Source organism: Aptenodytes patagonicus, chromosome 16 (assembly GCF_965638725.1).
Source record: "Aptenodytes patagonicus chromosome 16, bAptPat1.pri.cur, whole genome shotgun sequence".
In the NCBI taxonomy this organism is placed as follows: domain Eukaryota; kingdom Metazoa; phylum Chordata; class Aves; order Sphenisciformes; family Spheniscidae; genus Aptenodytes; species Aptenodytes patagonicus.
The window spans coordinates 8,430,858-8,451,461 of record NC_134964.1 but is presented as its reverse complement, the minus strand read 5'-3'; the positions used below and the strand labels follow the sequence as shown (position 1 = coordinate 8,451,461).

At 52.3% G+C, this 20,604-nt stretch overlaps 3 protein-coding genes across 5 annotated transcripts in view; 1 reads left to right on the top strand and 2 right to left on the bottom strand.

The window, feature by feature from the left end:
- The window catches only part of EVPL (envoplakin), a 34,871-nt gene extending 30,487 nt beyond the window's left edge, over positions 1 to 4,384 (top strand). For both annotated transcript variants that reach the window (XM_076353673.1, XM_076353674.1), the window contains exon 23: positions 562 to 4,384. In XM_076353673.1, coding sequence (XP_076209788.1) covers positions 562 to 4,011 — 3,450 coding nt within the window. In that variant the 3' untranslated portion in view covers positions 4,012 to 4,384. The remainder of the gene's footprint in view (positions 1 to 561) is intronic.
- Positions 4,385 to 9,013: 4,629 nt separating this feature from the next.
- CDK3 (cyclin dependent kinase 3) lies at positions 9,014 to 13,519 on the bottom strand. Its single transcript, XM_076354122.1, has 7 exons — positions 13,392 to 13,519; positions 12,326 to 12,403; positions 11,783 to 11,903; positions 11,077 to 11,247; positions 10,544 to 10,645; positions 9,539 to 9,742; positions 9,014 to 9,152 (listed from the first exon to the last, which is right to left on the bottom strand). The coding sequence occupies exons 1-7, from the start codon at positions 13,517 to 13,519 to the stop codon at positions 9,027 to 9,029; spliced, it is 930 nt and encodes a 309-aa protein (XP_076210237.1). The 3' UTR covers positions 9,014 to 9,026.
- Positions 13,520 to 15,241: 1,722 nt separating this feature from the next.
- On the bottom strand, positions 15,242 to 20,578 carry TEN1 (TEN1 subunit of CST complex). 2 transcript variants are annotated; one of them, XM_076354003.1, is made up of 4 exons: positions 20,547 to 20,578; positions 18,055 to 18,161; positions 17,775 to 17,932; positions 15,242 to 16,435 (listed from the first exon to the last, which is right to left on the bottom strand). In XM_076354003.1, the coding sequence occupies exons 2-4, from the start codon at positions 18,138 to 18,140 to the stop codon at positions 16,299 to 16,301; spliced, it is 381 nt and encodes a 126-aa protein (XP_076210118.1). In that variant the 5' UTR covers positions 18,141 to 18,161; positions 20,547 to 20,578; the 3' UTR covers positions 15,242 to 16,298. The 2 variants fall into 2 exon arrangements, with proteins under 2 accessions (XP_076210118.1, XP_076210119.1); XM_076354004.1 differs by lacking the exon at positions 20,547 to 20,578 and adding an exon at positions 18,711 to 18,755.
- Positions 20,579 to 20,604: the final 26 nt, after the last annotated feature.

The following is a 20,604-nucleotide window of genomic DNA, read 5'->3' as shown; positions in this document are numbered from 1 at the left end:
TTGTTCTCAGCTATATCTAATCAGTGTTCACAGACTGAGAATTCTAGATTTGTCTGTGGATGTGGTTGGAATTTAGTGCTCACAACCTTCTGGAAACAATTCAAAGCAATAGGACTTTTACGCCTTTCTAGGGCGTGATTCAGCTGTAGGAAAGGTCTCTGGTCTGGATGGCTTTCATTCAGTGTGCTCGGGAAGGACAAGAGATTAAGCTGGAGAGCCCTGTGATGCTACCATGAACCCGCTGCGCAGCAGGGACTGGCCATGTTACCCTCCCTCAGCTGCAGATACAACAAGGCAGCACAAAGCACCTTTGTGGGCTGCTGCAGCACCTCCCTGACAAGGGGAAAACACTCCAAGGCAGTTGCTTGCGATGGTAGGAACGTGTCCTCATTTGCCATTTACAAGCAGCCTTATTTGTAGGCTCCCTGGTGTTTCTGTACCAGCTCTGTCTCCTACTGTGTCTTGTCGTGGAAAAGGCCTCTGCGCCAGATTCAAAGAGTGACTCAGTTTCCCGCCTTTTTTTTTTTTTCCTTCAAATTCTCTTTTGTTTTTCCCTTGCAGAAGGAAGTGCATGAGGACATCGAAGCTGCACATGAGCAAACCCAGCAATCTGAAAACAAAGCCACGACAAGCAGGGAATCTGCGGGGTTGAAATCGCAACTGGAGGAGGAAAGGAGGAAAGTGGCCAAGATTGAAGAGGACCTGGAGGAACACAGAAACAAGCTGCTAATGTTGAAGACTCAGAAGCCCATTGAAAGAGTGGAAGAAAAGGAGGTGATAGAATATTACAGAGACCCACAGGTGGAGAGCAACCTGTCTAAGATGGCGCAGCAGATTGAAGAGGAAGGCAAAAAGAGGCAGAGCCTGCAAGAAGACATTGAAGTGATGAGCCAGAAGCTTGCCCAGATGGAGAGCGAGAAGAAGGTCATGCCTGCCCAACTCCTCACCAAAGAGATCACAAAAATTGAGAAAGATCCAAGCCTGGATAGCCAAGCAGCCAGTCTTCATCAGGAGATCAAACGTCTCCAGGAGGAAAGCTTGGCTGCTGCTTCCGAACTTGAGCAGCGTAAGAGAGAGCTGCACATGCTGGAGCGAAAGCAGCCCAATATCCGAGAGAGAGTGGTGGTGAAGGAGTTGATCAAACTGGAGAAAAACCCAGAAATGCTGAAGTCCGTTAGGACCCTGCAGCTACAAATTGATGAGGAATCCTTCAAGAGGAAGTCTGCAGAAGAAGCAATAGTGAAAGTGAAGAACAAGATTGAGGAGGTGGAAAGACTAATTGAAACAGCAGAACCCAAAATTATTGTTAAGGAGGTGAAGCAGGTAGAACAGGACCCAGAGTTATTGAGAGAGTCTTCCAAGCTTAAAACTCTGATCGAAGAAGAGAGGAGCAAGAACTTGATGCTTACAGGTGAGCTGGGAGAGCTGCAGAGCCAGTACAATATTGCAGAGAAGCAAAAACCAAGGGTAGAGGTTAAAGAGAGGGTCAATGAGATTTTTCTGGTGGATCCTGAAACGGAGCGGCAAATTGCACACCTGAAAAGGGAGCTGCAGGAAGTTACTCTGAAAAGGACAAAGATTGACAGTGAAGTCGAAGAGGCCTTAGCAGAGCTCAATGTCCTCAGGTCACAGAAACCAGTGGTGGAGCTTAAGGAGGTTATAGAGGAGGTGATAAAACATGAGAAGAATCCAGAGATTCTTAGAGAAATTGACAGGCTGAAACAACAGCTCAATGAACTAGTGAACACCAATGGCAGGACCCAAGAGCAGCTCATTAGGCTGCAGGGTGAAAGGGATGAATGGAAGAGGGAGAGATCCAAGGTGGAAACCAAGCTGGTCAACAAGGAAGTCATCCGATATGAGAATGATCCACTCTTGGAAAAAGAAGCTGATCGCCTCCGTCAAGAGGTGCGTAACATGTCTCAAAAGAGGAGAGCTGCAGAGGATGCAATCTATGACTTGCAGAATAAATACATGCTACTGGAGAGGCGAAAGCCAGAGGAAAAGGTAGTTGTCCAAGAGGTGGTACTGACTCAAAAGGATCCAAAGCTCCGAGATGAGCACAACAGGCTGAGCCGGAGTCTGGACGAGGAGGTGAGCAACAGGCGTCGTCTGGAACGTGACGTGCAACAAGTTCGTGCACTGGTGGAAGAGCAAGAGAAGTTGCTCAACTTTCAGGAGGATCGAAGCAAGAGGCTTGCACTGGAGAAGGAGATGAGACAAACTACGTTGAGAATAAAGGAGCTGGAGGAGAGCCCAGCCCCAGTGCAAGAAAAGATCATTATGGAAGAAGTGGTCAAGTTGGAGAAGGATCCAGTCCTCGAACAGTCTGCCAGCAACCTGCGCTTGGAGCTGGACCGTGAGAAGATGGAGGTGCTGAACTTGCAGAGAGAATGCAAGAATCTGCAGATGCAAGTTGATGTCCTGCAGAAAACGAAATCCCAGGAGAAGACCATCTACAAGGAGGTGATTCGAGTGGAAAAGGACAGAGCGCTGGAGAGTGAACGTGCACGCATCTGGGAGCTGCTGAACAGGGAGAGAGGGGCCAAGCAAAAGGCAGAAGAGGAGATACGGCGGCTCAGGGAGAAGATCGAGAGAGCTGAAGGCATGAAGAGGACATGGGCTCGCGAAGAGACGGAGCTGCAGAAAGCCAGGAATCTGGCCATCCAGGAGAGAGCCAACTTGGAGAGTGAACTGCGGGAGCTGGAGAGGCAGAAGCAGCAGAAAGTCCTCTTCCTTCGGGAGGAGTCCAAACTGCTCAACCAACGGACTGAGAACGACAGGCAGAAGAAGAAGCAGCTGGAACATGAGTTTTCCCTGCTGGAAGCAGACATCCTTAGGGAGAAAGACCAGATCTACAACAAGGAGAGGTTCATTCGAGATCTTCAGTCAAGGATCAACCGGGAAGAAATCAATCATGAGACCCAGATGAGAGAGACGAACCTCTCCACCAAGATCTCTATATTGGACCCTGAGACAGGGAAGGATATGTCCCCTTACGAGGCCTACAAGAGAGGTATCGTAGACAGAAGCCAGTACATCCAGCTGCAAGAGCTGGAGTGTGACTGGGAGGAAGTCACCACCCTGGGCCCAAATGGGGAAGTCTCAGTTCTCCTTGACAAGAAAAGTGGGAAGCAGTATTCCATCGATGATGCGCTAAGGCTGAGGAGGATCACAAAGGAGGAGTACCAGCTGTACCGGGATGGCAAGATTCCCATCTCCGAATTTGCCTTGCTGGTGGCTGGGGAATCCAAGCCTCCCCCCTCCCTCTCTATAGGCTCCATCATCTCCAAATCCCCGCTCTCATCACCCACCACCCACCAAACCCAAAGCTTCTTCCCCCCAGCCTCACAGAAGGGCTTCTGTGATGACACATCCCCCATTGCCGGGGTGTATGACACCACTACTGACATCAAGTACAACATCAAGACTGCTGTTGCGAAGAAGCTGCTTGATCCCATGACAGCTCAGAAGCTCCTGGAAGCCCAAGCTGCCACGGGGGGCATCATAGACCTCATTTCTCGGGACCGTTTCTCAGTCCACAAGGCGATCGAGAGGGGGCTGATTGACAGGACCTACATGCAGAGACTGCTCAATGCCCAGAAAGCTTTCACAGGGATTGAGGACCCGGTGACTAAGCGAAGGCTGTCTGTGGGGGAAGCAGTTCAGAAGGGATGGATGACCAAGGACAGCGCTTTCCCCTATCTGGAGGTCCAGCATCTAACTGGAGGGCTCATCGATCCCAAGAAAACTGGTCGCATCCCCGTGCTGGAAGCTGCCCAGACAGGGATGATAACAGGCGACCTGGCCAACAGGCTCCAGGATGAGTCCAACTATGAAAAAGATCTTATTGACCCCGTCACTAAAGAGAAGATGAATTACAAGGAGGCCATGGCTCTCTGCCAGAAGGATTTGCTGAGCAGCCTCCTGCTGCTCCCAGCCACGTCCGAGGGGTATCAGCGGTACCACCAGGTGAGCCGTTCCCCCGGGCTCTCCCGGTTCAGGCATTGAATGGGTCCAGGCATGTACTGGATCTGGTTCCTTCAGGAGGTCATCCCTTCAAAACACTTCTCCCCACGGAGGCAGCAGTGATCACAGGAACGGAGCGTCTAGCATTTAGGGCTGCATACTCTTCTATCTTAGCTATCTCTGCTTCCCAACGCAGCTTGGTCGTGCGAGGAAGAAAGTGTGATCGTGAGCGTGTAAGGGCCTGACGCACAGGGGTCCCCGCAGTCCCCCAGGTGCTGCTGTGACAGCAAAGGGGGGTCGATTGCGAGAACTCCCCCCACAGTAGGTAAAACATGGGTATGCCCAGAAAGCGGGGAGAGCCAGAGTGTTTTCCAGTTGGGTCATTCTTCTGCATGCAATAAACATAGAAAGTGCATCTCTGTGGCTGTGTTGTCTCTGCAGGCTGAGGCTGCAAAGTGGCCGAAGGCATGGCTAGTCCTCCCCCCGTGCAATCTTACGCCCTGCGGCCCGATCTACAAAAGGTTTGCAGACTCTTGCTCCCCCTGATCTCACAGCACTGAACCCCCTAAATTTCTTTCTGCATGTGAGTCCATATTTTTAAAGATTTTGTTATATTTGTCTTTAAAACTGAAAACCAATGGGACTTTTCTCCCTAGTCATTTGGACACCTCTGAAAGAGGGACTTGGTCGCCAAAGGGTGCAGTTCCATGTTGTGTTTGATCCAGTCTAAGTGCAGGCAGCTACCGAATGGAGCAGCCCCCCTGCCCCCTCCAGCTGCCTGTCCCTGGTGCCTCCCTGGCCGCAGACCAGTGATGGTGTTGGCTGTGCAATGACTTGGGTCCCTTCACTGAGCTGCTGGCAGAGGAAGCCAAGCCCCAAGCAAAACCAAACCAAACCAAACCCTGTTGAAGTAGATGATTTTGGGGGTTTGTCCTGTACCTGTACAGAGGCAGATGTGTTGCAAGGGAAGGGATGACCTTCAGTAGCAGATTGATGATGCTTGCAGCCAACAGTGATGTGAAACTGCTTTCTACAGCCCTTGGCCTTGGTTGCAGGATCCACCCAATAGTACCTGAAAATCTGCACTTGCTATTTCTTCAGGGAAACTTTCACTCCTTTGTGTCACTTCCAGTGCTCAGCCCTTGCTGAAATGAGCAAGTCCTAACTCCCGCATATCCCTGTTGAGATGAGAGGTGAAATGTTCATCCCTAGTCTCTACCCTATTCTGGAGAGTCCCCTGGCTTTGTGGGATGAGAAAAATGACCTATTGACATGAGCTGCTCTTCCCCCTCTCTCAAGGGCTCTTTTAGCTGCCGCTGCTTGGGAAATCCAACACCCCCAAAATAATCCGTAAGGGTAGGGGTTTTCTCCCCCTCTCCCCTATCAGAGCAGCAGCATAGCCTCTTATGTCCATACAGCCTAGCTGGCATTTGAAGTCTGGGCTCCAAGAAGAAATTCTTCCCATGCTGGCAAGCTCAGCACAATCACAGGTCCCATTACCTTCCTGCTGGTAGGTAGTGCTCAGCATTAACAATCTGTGTCCGGCTATGGAAACACCAAGTTTCCAGTCCAAGATCTGCCCAGGCTCTGTCACATGCTCTGCAGGGTCTATGTTTATTGTCAGGCCTATGGCTGATGTCCATGGCCGTCTCGGCTGCCATGATCAATAGGGGGAAATTTGTTGGTTTACAATGGGGAAAACTGTTCCACACGCCCTAGAGCATCCGTTCCCAGCCTGTTTCCTCTTGGTAGAGCACTGCTGGCACGTGGGACAATGTGCATTCCCCTCCTGGCTGGTCTGGACCAGCAGCAAGGGCTGGAGCTGGGCTGTGATGGACCAGGGGCTGCATCAGGAGAGAAACTGTGGCCTGGACTCCTGCCAGGGCAAGCCCAACAGCCCTCGGAGCACAGGAGCACAGCCAGGTGAGGATCACATCCCAGTGCAACCAAGGAGCCCCGGACCAGTGCGGTTCCCAGCAGTCCTCAGGTCCCAGCTCTTCAAAGCTGCTGGGAGCAGCCTTGCTGTGCTTTGACTTTGCTCCCCTCGGCTGGCTGGAAGCAGGGAGGATCCATCAGCAATGGGGCTGTTGCCTTTTCTGCAGCTTGGCTCTGCCCAACGGGTGAGTTTGCTGTGAGCCTTCCCCTCGCCCGGCTCCACGGGTCAGGGTGCTGGGCTGTAGGGCTGCCGTCGTCAAGGCTGCTCCCCTTGCAAATGAGATAAAACTGTGCTTGTTTTTAAAACAGTATGATGTTCATGTGGTGACTCTTTCCTGAAGTGTTGATTAAATAGTTTTGGGGAATGCTTTGTAACTAAGGAACTTGGAGTTCTGGTAATTAGGCAGTCAGTTAATGATTTTGGATAAAGTGCTCCCTATCTGTGTGGTGGGAGGTATTTACCTAGGGCTGGGTGAAGGTGTTAAGAGACGATTAGGTGGCTGAGCAGTCTAGCTGGCTCAGCAGTCTCCCTTGAAGGCTGGTCTGCCTTTTGTTTCTGAAAAAAAACCACCACTAAAATATCCTTTTCTTTGCTATCAAGTGGTCCTCATCCGCAGAAAGCAGCTCGCATCACGTCCTCTTGATGTGTCCATAGGAAGCACCACACAGCCATGGGGCTTCCCCAGAGCCCAGCTGTCTGGCAGGGTTGTGAGTTGCTCGGGAGGAGCCAGGTAGTGCTTTTCCTCCCTTCTCGGGTACAGGATGATGGTGCTGCACCGTGGCTTTCCCAGAGCGGTTATTTTGACACAGCTGTTGTTGGTTGCCTTTGCTGGCAGTGGCGTTGGGTCATATATGTTTGAAATTCAGCTTCTTGCTTCATTTGTTGGGCTAGATGAGCTGTAGTATTTTTATTTATGTTTCTGGACTGGATGAATGTCCTTGGTATTTGTTTCTTAACGCAGGTCTTTTTAAAAAGAAAACAACTCTTCTGCAAACAGTTTGCCTGGTACAACACGAGCATTTGTTTGCAGAGAGCAAACAATGGAATATTGTCTGTACAAAATCAATTTACTTTAAAACGTGTATGCAAAGGCAGGGAAATGATTCCTATAGCAGAATCCATACATGTCTCAGAAATGTGCCCCTGCGAGCTGGGTATTATCGTACGGAGGCCAGGAGATGCTGCAGGAGCACAGCAGGGCTTCAGTTTTCCTGCCACAAGGCTCTCCAGGCTGCTGCGTGAGCCCAGCTGCCTGCTCTCCCCTGCTCAATCAGAAAACCATCCCTCCCGAACACGAGCAGGTCGGCTTTTTCCAGGCAGCCGCTCCAGCATGACTCCTAACAACAGCTTCAAAAGCAAAGCAATACCCACCTGCCCCAAAAAACCTAATCTGTGCAAATTGCAGAGGTGAGCAAGCTCCCCAGGTCCTGGTGGCTTCTAAACCTGCAGGGGAAGTACAGCCCAGCGGCGTGGCAGGGCCCGGAGGGAGGTGAGCAATGGGTCCCAGGGTTTCACTGTCAGGGATCTGTCAGGAGGTGCGGCTGCTACAGTAGGGATGACAAAGGTCTTTTTGATGTCAGGAATTAAGCAGAGCCACCCACTGCCTTTTGTTGGGTGGGGAGAAGGAATGAATGATGGAGGAAGCCAAAGGACAACAGAGCTTGGCTTTAGACGGGCAGGTCTTGGGCTGAGAGGGGCTTTTTCAGGAGGGACTCCAAAGGTTTCTCTCCCCTGAGCAAATTCTCTGGTATCTAGTAGGTGGGGAGGGAGGTTTGTGCTACAGCTGTGTGTGCAGCCGCCTCTCTCCTTTACTGCATTGTTTGTCTGTCATGAGACTCTAGGAATGTGATAGCTTTTGAGAGCTGCCAGGTTGTGCCAAGATCAGTTCTTAAGCTCATAGTTATTAGGAGGGCACGTGTGTGCATGTGCATGAAAAGCAGGAGTGCAGAAGTTTGGCTTCCTTAAGTTAAAAATCTGCCTATTCAGTATTTCAGTAAGTAGAATATAACTCTGAACTGTTTGTGGCAACCTCTGATGGAAAGCAAGCCCACCTTACCATACCGAGACAGCACTGGGCTGCAGAACTATCAGCCCCGCGTTCCACAACAGAATCGAGAGCACATCTCTGCACGTGCCAAGGATTTGGGCTGGAAAGGATAAAAGAAAGAGTGCAGGAGATGATAAAAGGAGAAGAGCTCTGTAAAAAAAAACCAAAAAAAAAAAAAAAAACCCCAAAAAAAAACCAGACAGACTGTTCTGCGTCACTAGCTCGATGGGCCACGCCAAGCAATAAACACCAAGGTTTCTGAACAAGTAACAAGCCTTTATTTTTTTCTGTACTGAAAGAAAAAAAAATGAAGATGTCAAAACCACACCAAAAGTTAGTGACAATTCTCCAAACGTTTGAACAGCAAAAACATTTCCAAGACAATAAAGCGAAGGAAACAGCATTACATCTGGACCGACGATGGAAAGCCAGTGTTTTAGCTGTTACTGTTTCCAGCCATATGCAGCAAGTGCTTTATGCTAACTGGATCTTTTGGCTTCTTGGTCCCAGCTAAGGCACAAATTAAGACACCTGACAGTGCTCTTCACCTTGTGAAACAGCAGAATGTCAGCTCTGTTAAAGAGCTCAGATTAAACAACTTGTCTAGTGCTGACAAGCCCAGTCTTTGGTAACAGCAGCAAAGGGCTGAGCAGAGAAGCGCTCTCCTACGCAAAGTGGAGCTCCAGCACGCCCTGGTGTCAGAAACTGCCACCGACAGACCTGGGGATGCTCCAGTGCTGGAGAGACAGAAATCGCTGTGCGTCACCTTAGCTCGCTGACTAATGCAAGGACAAACCTCTGAAAGATGCTCTCTCATCTACATTTCAGTGGTTTATGCTGATAAATACCCCCCACCCTTTTGCACGTGACCTCTTCAAAACAGCTCTACTGGCTGTAGCCTAGACAAACTTTCCCCCAGCAACAGGCCGAGAGTCTCTAAATGCAAGAATATCCCCCTCCAGGCTCCTCAGGAGAAGTGAGACCCTGGGTCCCAGCCAGCCCCCTGCTAAGTGCCCAAAACAAGACCTGCACCACTACCCGGAGGTGCAAGCGCGTGGGGAGAGCTGTGTCTTCTCATCTGCAGTGTCTCTGCAGCGCACGTCGCTCTTCAGGGCTCTGAGAGCTTCTCCAGAAGAAATACTGGTGATTGAGGGCTGCCTTGGCTGAGATGCGCCTGCTGGGATCATACAGGAGCAATTGCTGCCAAGAGAAAAACCCAGCAGATTTAGGCTTTTAAAAAACAAATGATCGATTGCCCCTGCATGTGTCTGGGCCCAGATGCAGATGTTGGTCCTGCCTTTTCCCCCTCTCTGGACTTCAGGAGTAACCCACAGCTGAAGTTATCGTGGGGATTACGCTAGAGGGGTTTCTTGACCCTCGATGCAGTGGTTTTCTAGAGGAACCGGCACTGACAGCCCCACTTCAGAGCCAGGACTGAGCCCTATTCGATGATTCAGTGTTTCTGCAATGGCAGAGATGAGCATTAGAGCCAGATCAGCTAACGCACTTCTGGGTAGATCAGTCCCAAATATCCCTATTCTTTGCCCAGTTTGAAAAGGTCCTGTCTGTCCCCGGGTCTCACTCACCACCAGTAAGTCTCTACCATCTCGATCTAAGTTGGGAACAATTTCCTTCATCTCCTTCCTTGCCCACCGGGGAAAGTCCCTCTTGTAGTCAGGCAGCTGGGTCACCCCAGGCCAGGTCGCCTCGGTGGGAGTGCCCAGGGTGCGAAAGATCCGGAAGAGCTGATCAATCTCAGAGTCCCCTGGAAACAGGGCCTTCCTGGTCACCTGGGGGGAAAAAAAAAAGCCAGTTCCCACCTTTCCATCAGCTGTATGCCCTATTTCCCGCTACAAGCAACCCTTTGTCCCAGCAGATGCAAACAACTGCACAGACCAGGGCAGTTACAATGCAGCAATTCTGCCAGGCAGTGGTTGGGAAAGTCACGGGTGTCTGCTTGTCTTCAGCTTCTCTCCATGGATCTGTGCTCCCCTGAGGCTGTCCTCTTTCAGCCAGTCCCTTATCCCTCTTTGTCTCCAGTTTCCTAACACCTGCTCTTGCAGGCTAGCTCCCTCCCTGCCTACTTGCCCAGGCTCTGCTGATCTGCAGCTTGGGGACTTTGGGAGCTAGGGATAGTGCTGTTACACTGCAGGGATAACAAGAGCTCTTTAAAGCGGAGTATGGACCCCTAGGAGATCCGCTCTGCCATGCTATGAAGTGCTAGTTCTCTGCAGCCCACTGCAGGGACATCTGCAAGAGAGTCGTCTCCTCCCAGGATCAAAATGCTGCAGCAACAAGACCGAAGTTACCCCTTCCGCAAGGACACGCATCGTGTTCCCATATACCTGGAACTGCAGCCGGACTACAGAGGCTTCTTTGCCTTCTGCCAGGGCCCTGAGGGTGACAGATTTCCTTTTGAGCCTACAGCTAAGGATCAGCTAACCCTCAGGGTGGACCTTCCATAATACACACCCCAGCACAGGGCGGGACCACAGTATCACAGATGTTCTGCGTTTTGTCCCTCCTTCCCCACTTCCCATTGCAGCAACATCCTCCCTGCTCATTAAAGAGACTATTTAAACCCATTCTACCATTTCTGCAAAGATGCAGCCGATGCTCCAGATATCCACAGCGGTCGAGTAGTATTTGCATCCCAGCAGTATTTCAGGGGCTCGGTACCACAGAGTCACCACCTGGTAAGGAACGAACAAACAAGCTTTGTCTAGTTTCCCTGGGTGAAACTAGAGGCATGGAATCCTCTCTTCTCAGTTGTCATGCAGCAACTGTACAAATCAGAGCATGCCAAGGCCACGCTGAATTAACAGACACCTTAGTGACAGCAAGATTGGGATTAACAGATCATTCTTCAATAGGACACTTTGGAACAAATAAATATACCCTATGCAGTGAAGGTGGGAACCCACCTTGCAGGCAGGCTAGGGTAGAAGCAGTCAGCACACTTTGTGGGGACATGAGGTAACCCCTTAGCTGCGGGTTAGGTTAAGAGCACGTGCCTGGGCACAGCTGTGCCTCAGCTATGGATGAGTAACTTGTGATGCTGCTGTTGTTCACCCACTATGGATTTTGTACCCCACTCTGAGGTGGCAGGGAGTCTCAACAATACCTCATGGGTGTATGTGCGCAGGGGGACTCCGAAAGCTCTTGCCAGTCCAAAATCAGCCAGCTTGATTGCTCCTGCTTCGTTAATGAGGAGGTTCTGCGGCTTCAAGTCCCTGTGGATGACTCTGTGTGAGTGGCAGAAGCTCACACCCTGCAACAGCTGGAAAAGGTAGTTCTAAGGAGAGAAGAGATTTCAGACAAGGTCACAATGAAACCACTTCGAAGGTTGGATCATGTGAACCAACACGCTTTGGATCATTTACAGACCTGAATGGGAAAAAAGACCTTGCTATAAGGCAACGCCAGGCTTGCGGGCCACTAATCAGAGATGCACACAAACTGCTCCCACCCTACATGGGGACAGAGAGACTCCAATCCAAGCAGTGGCAGTCCCTTCCACCCATCCATTACTCTCTGCAAAGGCAATTAGCAATAGATCCTCAGTTGTCCTCTTAACAGCAGTTTGTTCTGCAGCGAGATGGGCTGAAGAGCCTGGAAACAGCTGGGAAACAAATGCACTGAGCAATAGTGCCAGGAGGTTTTCCCAGCTGAAATGTTTGACATCTGAGAGGTTGAATGCCTCCAGCCAAGGATGAATCTCTTCCAGATGCAGCCTGGGTAAGAGCAGCTCAGTGCTGGCTCTGCCCAGCAGAAGGCAGCAAGGACACACACTCTCTGCCCTGCCCGTTAGTGTTCCTTCCACATTGTACCTTGACCAAGCTTAAAGGAAGCTCTCCAGGTCGGGATGAGTCCATGTATTTCTTCAGGTCCTGATTCAGATACTCAAACACCAGATAGAGCTTCTTCTGGCTGTGTACAACATCCAGGAGCCTGCAAAAGAAGTGCAAGCACTCCCTTTCAGTACCTTTGTGTGGGAATCCATGCTATGCAGGAGTGTGTGGGAAGACCTTCTCCAGACCTTTGCCCAAACATACCCAAACATCCCTCCTCCCACAGGTGCTTCTGCTCTGTGAGTCCTTTGGAGCAGAGGCAGATATAAAAGCAGCATCTAGTATGGGACAGCAGCAGCTTGGACCAGCCTGTGTTGCTGGAGTAAAGTGGCAGTGCTGTGGGCTATTGCTGCAAATCAGGGAAGTGCAAGTGATTCCTGCATTTTCCTGTTTATTTTGCTCCTTTCTGTGCAGTCAGGGAAGGACTGGAAGGCCCCTCTTGCTGCCTGTACCCAGAGCTCCCCATGGGGATGAGCAGGAGCTCGTCAATATGCTGGTGGGGAGGGTTCATCCAGGTCTTACCTGACTATGTTGGGGTGCTTCAGCTCCTTCAGCAGTGAGATTTCTCGGATCGCAGTGCTGGGGACACCCTCCGTCTCCCTGCAGCAGAGACGGGCTGTACGGCACCCCGTCCCCCCGTGGGATCCTGCAGCCCATCAGGGTCCTGTGTCCCTTCTCCCTTCCATTGTACCACATCGCCTGCCCAGGGGAGGGTCTCTCACACCGGGCGCCCCGGGTTTGGGATGGAGTTGCGTGCAGGGTGAGCTGGGACGAGGCAGGGGGAAATGGAGCCGTGGGGAAGGAGAGGCAGGGGGTGACCTAGACAGTGCAAGCTGTGGGGTAGAGCTTGTTTGGGAGCACCTGGGGGCACATTTGGAGAAGCAACGGTTTAAATGCCCAAGCCTCATTTTTCAGAGGTGGGGGGGAGATGAAAGCTCTTTGCCCCTCAGGCAGCCGCCTCCACCATCCTGAAAGGCTGCCATGGGGTGCAGTCCCACCACCGTGGCCCCTGGTCTACACTGACACCCCTCATCATGGAGACAGCACAGGGCCAACCCAGGGGAACAGTAATAAGCTTTTAGCTGCTCAGTCCCCACCCTGGAAGGGTCGAAGTCGGCCCTGCCGGGAGGCTGAGCCTCACCAGGCCCCGGCATCACACCCCTGAGGGAGAGGCCACCTCCCAAAAATGGCAGCTCCTTCCCCCTGCCCTGGGCCATGGCGCCGGGGCCAGGTAGCACCGGGTCAGGCTCTGGCTGCTTGCATGAGCCAATAGAGACATTGTTTTCCCTCATGTCAGGCTTTTTTGAGCCTCTTGCACCATTTTGGACACTGGGCTGGGCTCAGGGGCCCCCTGCTCACTCCCACGGCAGGGCTGGGGGCTCTGCTGGGCTCAGCTGGCGGCCATCTCCCCACAGATGGCACTGCGGGCCCCAGAGGAGCCATTCGCCTTCCTCGCCTCCCTCTCGCCTCGGCACCCTATTGCCGCCGTGCTGAGGAGGCAGCCGGCCTGGCGCCATGGCAGGCCAGGTAGGCACTGGGCTGGGCCGAGCCATGGCAGCCCCCAGGTCCGGGGTTTTGCCCCACTCACGAGTCCAAGCGGATCTTCTTGAGGGCCACCAGCTGCCCCGTGCGCTTGTTGCGAGCCTTGTACACCACACCGTAGGTGCCCTCCCCAATCTTCTCCACTTTCTGAAACACCTCCTGGAAGGCGTCCATGGCGCTGCCTCAGCCTTGTGATGGCAGTGGGGGCAGCTGGCACTGCTTTCTGAGGGAAAAAAAAAGAAGGGGGGGGGGGAAAAACCCCAAACGTGCAGAAGGTGTTTGCTCTCCCTGTGTGTCCCCTGAGCTGCTTTTGCAGTCTGGGCCCCCCCCTTGCTGCTCCCCCAGCACAGGGACCTGTCTTGAACTGGGGCAGCCGCAGGCAGGCAGGGCTGCCTGGACATGCTGGCAGGTGTCTGGGGTGTCTTCGGGCAGACCCAAAGAGCCAAACACACCGTGCACCAACTGCCTGGGACCGGTTGCTTGCGACTAAGATTGTGGGGTGTGTTGGCTAAAGCAAAAATCGAGCAAAATGGATGTAAAGAGGTGCTTTGGGCCTGCGGGAAAGGCAGCAGAGACCGCACAGGGCCGAGGGAAGCTCTGCAGCTCCGTTTGTACAGTGCCTGGCATCAAGGGGATGTGGTGCGTAATTAGGGTTCTCTGGGACACGCTCAGGTCAAACACAGAGCAGAAATGTCTTTTTTTTGGGGGGGAGTGGGTTGGTGTTGGTTTTGGGGTTTTTTTTGTCTTGTGCAATTGTCCCTTGAACCTCCCCACCGTGGGCTGCGCCACTTGGTCAGCCTTTTGGAAGATGTCCTTGGCGGGGGATTAATCATTGACTTGACAGCTGACAGAAGACAAGATTAAAAAAAATATTATGCATCGTGGCACCAGGAAAGGTAGAGCCACAGCGACTGTCTTCTGGAAGGCCTGTGGGCTCCATGTCTCTGGGTGGGCACAGCAGAACATGGCAGCTCACTGGCTGCGTTGGGTCCACAGTGCAGACCCCAACTTTTAGGTGACCTAAAAAGGACTAATTTAGCCCATTGTGGAGCCACCAGCTCAAAATCTTTTTTAAATTGATCCTGATTTTGCCAGTTTGAAAGAACCAAAGCGTGGTTGCTCTGTAGCTGAAGAGGGATCCACATGGCCACGGCAAACTCCTGTGTGGGTTCTCCGGTGGCTTGTGAAGTTGAGTTTGCCCTCACGTCTCCATCCGGAGTCATTGCCAAATTTGCTCTCCTCTTCCTGGCTGGTTGGGTTTGTGGGGTTTTTTTTCATAACACTTGTAGGAACCTGGTATTTTGGGTATTCCCAGTCCTGGTATCTTGGATATTCCCAGTCCTGGCATCTTAGATATTCCCAACACTCTGGCAAACCTGGCCATTTGGATAAAATTTAAGCACAAGGAGGAAGGTAGGAGAGCAGGCAGGAGATGAGGTGTAAACATAAATACATCATGACAGACTCATCATTGCCTCTTACAAAACCAGGTTAAAATCTTGCCTCTTGAGATCATGTTTTTGGACTTGGGCTGAACAGAGAGCGTGCTGAGGGAGGGCTTTTGGATCTCTGTAACTGCGTGAAGAAAAACATAAGGCTAAACTATGATTAAAGATCATAGCAAGCACTGTAATTACTGAGCCATCTCAGGCCCTTGAATCAAGCCTGCTGATAACAGGGGACTTTGCCAATACCTGTTGCATTTTGATCTGCTGCTGTGCATTGTACAGCTTCAGTCCTTATTTTCTGAACATTTCACCAGAGAATCTGAGCAAAAAGCAGAAGAGGCTGCAGGTGGCTGAATTCCCCTTGCAGACCACAGTCCTAGCTCACTCCAGGTCCGGGGATTCCTGTAGCACAGGAGAGTCTTTGTCTTGCACTAACATTTTATTCTCATCTCACATCATTAGTGATTTTTCTGTCTTTCTGTTGATGGTTTAATTCTGCTGGGTGGGCCTGGCACCATGTTCTTAAACCAGAGTGGCTCTGATGTAACTTCATCTCCTCTTCTTGCAACTTTTTCAAAGCCAAGCACTTCCTTACACACCCAGTACTTAGGAGAAGGAGGAAAATTACACATCACTAAATTTTCTTACATCATCCATGGGGTTTCTGCAGGGCCTAATTCATTTGCCTTAGCTAGGAAGAGGTTTTTAATCAATAAAAGACAGGCTGCCTTCTCTTTTCATCTTTATTTAGGAAAATATCAATCAAAACCTTTAGATGCTTCAAAAAAATAGTGATTTAAGGTCCCCTAAACTTAGTTGTGTCAAGGAAGAAAGTGAAGTGGTGGTTCTCAGGGCACTGCAAATATTTATTTTAGAGCTAAAGTCAATCTCCCCCCTTGGACACCAGCTCCTGAAAACCTGAAGAGGCAGGTGCTACTGAAAATAGTGACGCTTTGTTCTTCTTGTTTCTTTGTTGGTCAGTCCAGATACCTGAGTGTTTTGCCAGGAACGCTCCTGTGTGGCAGCTGAGTCACGGTAACCAAACACATGCACTCACAGACCCGCAGCCACACAGAGCTAACGAACTTTGTGCAATGTCCTTTACCTCCAATGTGCCAACAGCCCGGTAACCCGCTGCGCTTCGGCAGTGCGTGTGGGTGTGAGCTGTTTAACTCAAGATTCGGAGACTTCTTTTTCCGACATCTCCACGCCTTGCATTACAAAAGGACCAGTATAACTCAAGCGCTCCATTTCCTTAACCACCCTTTTAAACAAACAAACCTGCTTCCCAGAGCTGTTTTCAGTGGTGACACCTGGCACGAACGGACAACCCACACTCACATACTGACACAGTCTTCAAGTGTTTCCTTGCTTAGTGACTTGACTTTGCTATTTGCCACAGCAAAAAGCATTATGTTGCAAACCCACCTTCTAAATTTACTTTTAACATATTTGTTGCAAATTGCAGTGCAAGGACCAGTGTATGGCTGGTCCCAGAGCTGCTGTCAGGACGTGCTGTTTCCCATCCGCTCCCGCCTCTCATTGAAGTATTTCCTCTGCTCCTGTATGGCTTGTTCCAGTAAGGGCACATTCATCCCTTCCACGCAGGTCAATATTCGCGCCTTTACCACGGGACCCTCACCTGGGAATATAAACAGGAAGTTTCTGTAGAAAGAAAAACAGACGGAGCAGTGTGGAGGCAAACAGAGAGGTTCCCTCAGGCAGCATATGGCTCCAGCTGGCCAAATAACCATAGCCTGAGAACCTGCAGGAGACCGGACCGGCCGTGTGCCTCCACCGACACGAGCAGCACGCCTGGGAGCAGGTTAATTCAGTGATGTGCTTTCCCTCTGCCCTGTTGGCTACAAAATGCTGGTGATTGACACTGCGCTCTCCTTGCACTGGGGAACGCTGAGCCCAGGCCATGTCGGTGCCAGTGCCTGCCACGCAGCATCTGTCTACTTCATGGCTTAAGTTTGGTTTTCCCTGTCTAAAGAGCATCAGGGATGGGTCTAAGCTCGTTTCTGAGTGCCTCTGTGCAGACAAGAAGAGGACAGAACAGAGCTGGGCTTAGAAGAGGCTCAGTGCTGACTATAACCAACAGTTCATCGGTGGCATTCAAACGGTAACACAGAGCTGTACAAAAGGGGCCAAACCTTGGTGACCCAGCCACCATCTCAGCCTGCTCCCCTTCCACCCCTGCAAAATGGGGCCAACTCACTCCTAAGCTGTGATGACCAAAATAACACGTCTTTCTAAAGGAATTTTGCAGCAGTGGCTTAGCAGGTAACTCACTAGGTGCCACGTGCAGTGTGGCTTTCCACATGCCACCGAGGATTTCAATGGCACGAATGGGAATGCTTGTTATCAGGTGTGGCCAAGACAACACTTGGGATTTGCTTCACAACCCTGCGGCCCAGCCCAGATCAACTGCCCACGCAAAGCGCCGTGCAGCTGGAGTAACGCTCAGGGCACCCCAGGAAAGGACAACAGGGTGCCCCGCGTGACAGAGCCTGCCTGCATTCCTCACGCCCCATGTCTGAGGGCAGGGATATAATTAGAGCCTTTCAAGGATGGCAAAGAAAGACCAACCCAGCCAGCTCGCAATGAGGTATTGCTGCAATCAGCCACGTTTGGAGTGAAGACAATGTGGTGGCTGGCAATGATGCCAGAAGGCTTTAGCACAGGTTTCACAAGCTCAGCGATGCTGCTGAGGCGCTTCTTGTTTCCAAGGAAATCTGTGCCAGAGCACCAGATTTTCACCAAGATAAGGGTGGCTCTTCTCATGGTCAACAGGGAGAGACAGGCTGCTCCTGCCCTGAATCACACGCTCGTGTGACTGGAGGCAGCCGCACAAGATGAGCCTGCCTTGGCCAATGCCAACCTCCGTGACAGTGTGTCTCACCGTGCACCCAGGGAGCCACGAAGGAGCTGATGAACCATCAACAGCAGCAAAGGGCACTGGTTCCTGGAGCATTTACCTTCCCTCTGTTCAGCCTCTCCCAGGACCATGTAGCGAGACCCCAGCTGGGCTTGGAAAGGCTCCACAAACTTGGTGTCGACACAGACCTGGTACTGAGCTGAGCTGTGCTGAGCGGTGAGAACGGCTTTGGATCGGGCCAGGTCATAGAAGCATAACCTGGGAACGATCGGTTTGGGAAGCTCAGCGGTGCAGAGATACAACAATTACAAACAAAGGGAGGGGGGTCAGCCAGTGACGGAAAGGCCTGGCCTGCAAGGAGACCAGGGCATCCATCTCACCTGCCAAACGTCCTCAGCGCCTCCCCCTCTGGGACTGAGCTGTTGATCTCCCATGGGAAGTAATAGACACCAGCACTTGGCAGCATGTCACACAACCACCGCTGGGCCTGCAGTAAAGAAAAAGCTCCGAGTTCATGTCACCCCAGTACCTGATCCAGATACTAGGTGACACTGCCCCAAAACTCCTTCCTTGCCCAGGGCCCCCCATCCAGGGGGGCTGCAGGAACTTCATAGCTTCCCTACTGAGTCCTGTTTGCAGCTCAGTGCACGTGCCAAGCCCCAGGTATCCTGGCATAAAGAGGAGCTACCTTCCCCCACCGCAATCCAGCGTGAACAGCAGCAGGCAGCCCACCAGATCCTCCAGGTCTCCCCCAGGCTATGGATGGGTTGAGAAAGGTTAAGGAAGCGGGAAAAATGGTGACTGAGAAGTTCAGAGAGTGTGAGGGACTGAGACGCAGGAATAGACCCTGGGGTGATGGGGTACCATGCAGCAAGACTTAAAGTATGATCCCGAGTCTGTTCTCATGCTGCAGGATAAGAAATTCTGGCAGTGTCTGATCCTGCAGCTGGTGAACAATTACTTGGATACAAGCCAGCCTGGTTTCATCAGTAGTCTAGTCGGGTTTAGAAGACAGTGATGAATGAGAATAATTCACCCCAAGACAAGACTCAGGTGGGACCTCCTGGGAGCTCCAGCGGTGGAGCAGGGCTGGCACAGGCAGGCCAGCCACAGCGCAAAGCACACAGAAAAGCAGGAATGCAGAGCGGCTTCGGCAAGATTTTAACTCCGCCCAGGCAGTGCCGCAGCCAGGCTGTTGGCTGTGCCCCAAGGTGGTTTCTTTCGGCATCATTTTCCCTCCAATCTCCCTTGCAGGGCGCCTGTGTTTGGCGCGTTTCCAGGCTCCATTTACTGCTTTTCTCTCTGGTTTCTTGCCCCGCTGGGGGGGACCCCAAGAGCCGCACAATGGCCCAGGCAGAGACTCCTGCAATTCAGACAGGTGGGGCCACCCCAACGGGTTCGAGGACCCCCAATACTGATTATGCAGCAGTGGGGACACGCTGAGCTGCGACCCTGTGGCTTTAATGCTTGGTGCCCCTTGCCCACCCCACGCATCGCTCGGGGGATTGCAACCTTGCAAAATGCCCCACCGCCATCCCACGGAGGACTGCCGTGGGAGGCCACTGAAACCAGGGCGATCCTGGCTCACCCCTTCTCTGCACGTGCCTGAACTCCGGGTCTGGCCGCCCCGTGGCCCCGTGCAAGGCTGTGCGCACCCACGGCGGGCTGTGAAACCCCTCTGGCAGGGTCCCAACCAGCAGCGACGGAGGTAGAAATCCACCTCCGTGCACTCCGCAGCTCCCTGCATCGCCGCCTCACCTAACCCGGATTTAAAAAGCAGGTTCAATTCCGCACTTCCCAAGGAGGGCAAAGGCCGTCTGTCAGGGGCTGCCTGAAGGAAGGGATTTTTGTCTAATGGGTGAGAGGGGAGCAGGAGCAGTGTCATGTCCCTGATCCCCCTCTCCTCCCCTTCCCAGAAGGGATTTGGGGTGGCCCTGGGTTGTAGTTTAACCCGGCAGGCAGCTAAACACCACACAGCCGTTCGCTCCCTCCCTCCCCTCTCTCACAGCGGGATGAGGGAGAGAATCGGGGGGGGGGGGGGGGAAGTGAAATTTGTGGGTTGAGATAAAGACAGTTTAATGGAACAGAAAAGGAAGGGAAAATGATATGACCTGCATCGCTCAGGTTTTGCTCCTGAATCACGCTGTGCAGCAGGACGGGATCAGCCAGGAATGCAAGATGCTGAATGTGCATTTAATGCACTTTTTAACACATGCCCAACCCCAACTGCAACATACTGTGCCCATTCAATGCACATATTAATAAATACCAACGCACGTGCAACCTCAACTGCAGCATGTTACATTCACATTTAATGCCCCAAGTGCAGCACGTTATTTGCAGATTTAGTGCACTGTCTAATGCAGTATTTAATGCACGACCAAATGCAGCACGCTATATGGGCATTTAATGCGCTATTTATTTAATTAACTACTAAATGCCTGGCTGCAGATGCAGCACGTTACGCGCGCTCTCTGTGCTATTTAACGCACGACTCCGTGCACGCCTAGCCCCAAACGCCGCCCGTTACGTGCACGCTCCATGCGCAACCCTAATGCGCGCCCAGCCCCAGCTGCAACACGCTGCAGGGCTGCTTCAGCGCACCGCGTCACGCGCAGTTCAATGCACGCCCCGCCTCAAGTGCAAAACGCCGCACGCGCACCGAATTCACGCGGCACCCCCCCGCTCCAGCTGCGGCGCGTTACCCGCATTCGCTGCACGACCGACGGCACGCGCGGCCGGAGACGCAGCACGTTGCGCGCGCAGCTTAACGCACGCTTTAAAGCACGGCGCCACGCGCGCCCTCCCCGGCCGCGGCCCGTCGCGCGCACGTGTAAAGCGCGATTGAAGGCGGGCCCGGCCCGCCGCTCACCGTTTCGTCGCCGCTTCCCGCGGGCAGGCGGCCGTCACGTGGCCGGGCGCGGCGGCGC

Bases quoted from the DNA above. Each gene is read 5' to 3' on its own strand.
- CDK3 (XM_076354122.1), bottom strand. From the start codon at position 13,519: ATGGACGCCTTCCAGGAGGTGTTTCAGAAAGTGGAGAAGATTGGGGAG. The intron at 12,404-13,391 runs GTGAGTGGGGCA...TCTCTGCTGCAG, and splicing joins AAGAAGATCCGCTTGGACTC to GGAGACGGAGGGTGTCCCCA. The intron at 11,248-11,782 runs GTACAATGTGGA...TTCTCTCCTTAG, and splicing joins TTCCTTTAAGCTTGGTCAAG to AACTACCTTTTCCAGCTGTT.
- TEN1 (XM_076354003.1), bottom strand. From the start codon at position 18,140: ATGCTGCCAAGTGCTGGTGTCTATTACTTCCCATGGGAGATCAACAGC. The intron at 17,933-18,054 runs GTGAGATGGATG...GATCGTTCCCAG, and splicing joins GCGCTGAGGACGTTTGGCAG to GTTATGCTTCTATGACCTGG. The intron at 16,436-17,774 runs GTAAATGCTCCA...TTATATTCCCAG, and splicing joins AGAGGCTGAACAGAGGGAAG to GTGAGGGTCCCGTGGTAAAG.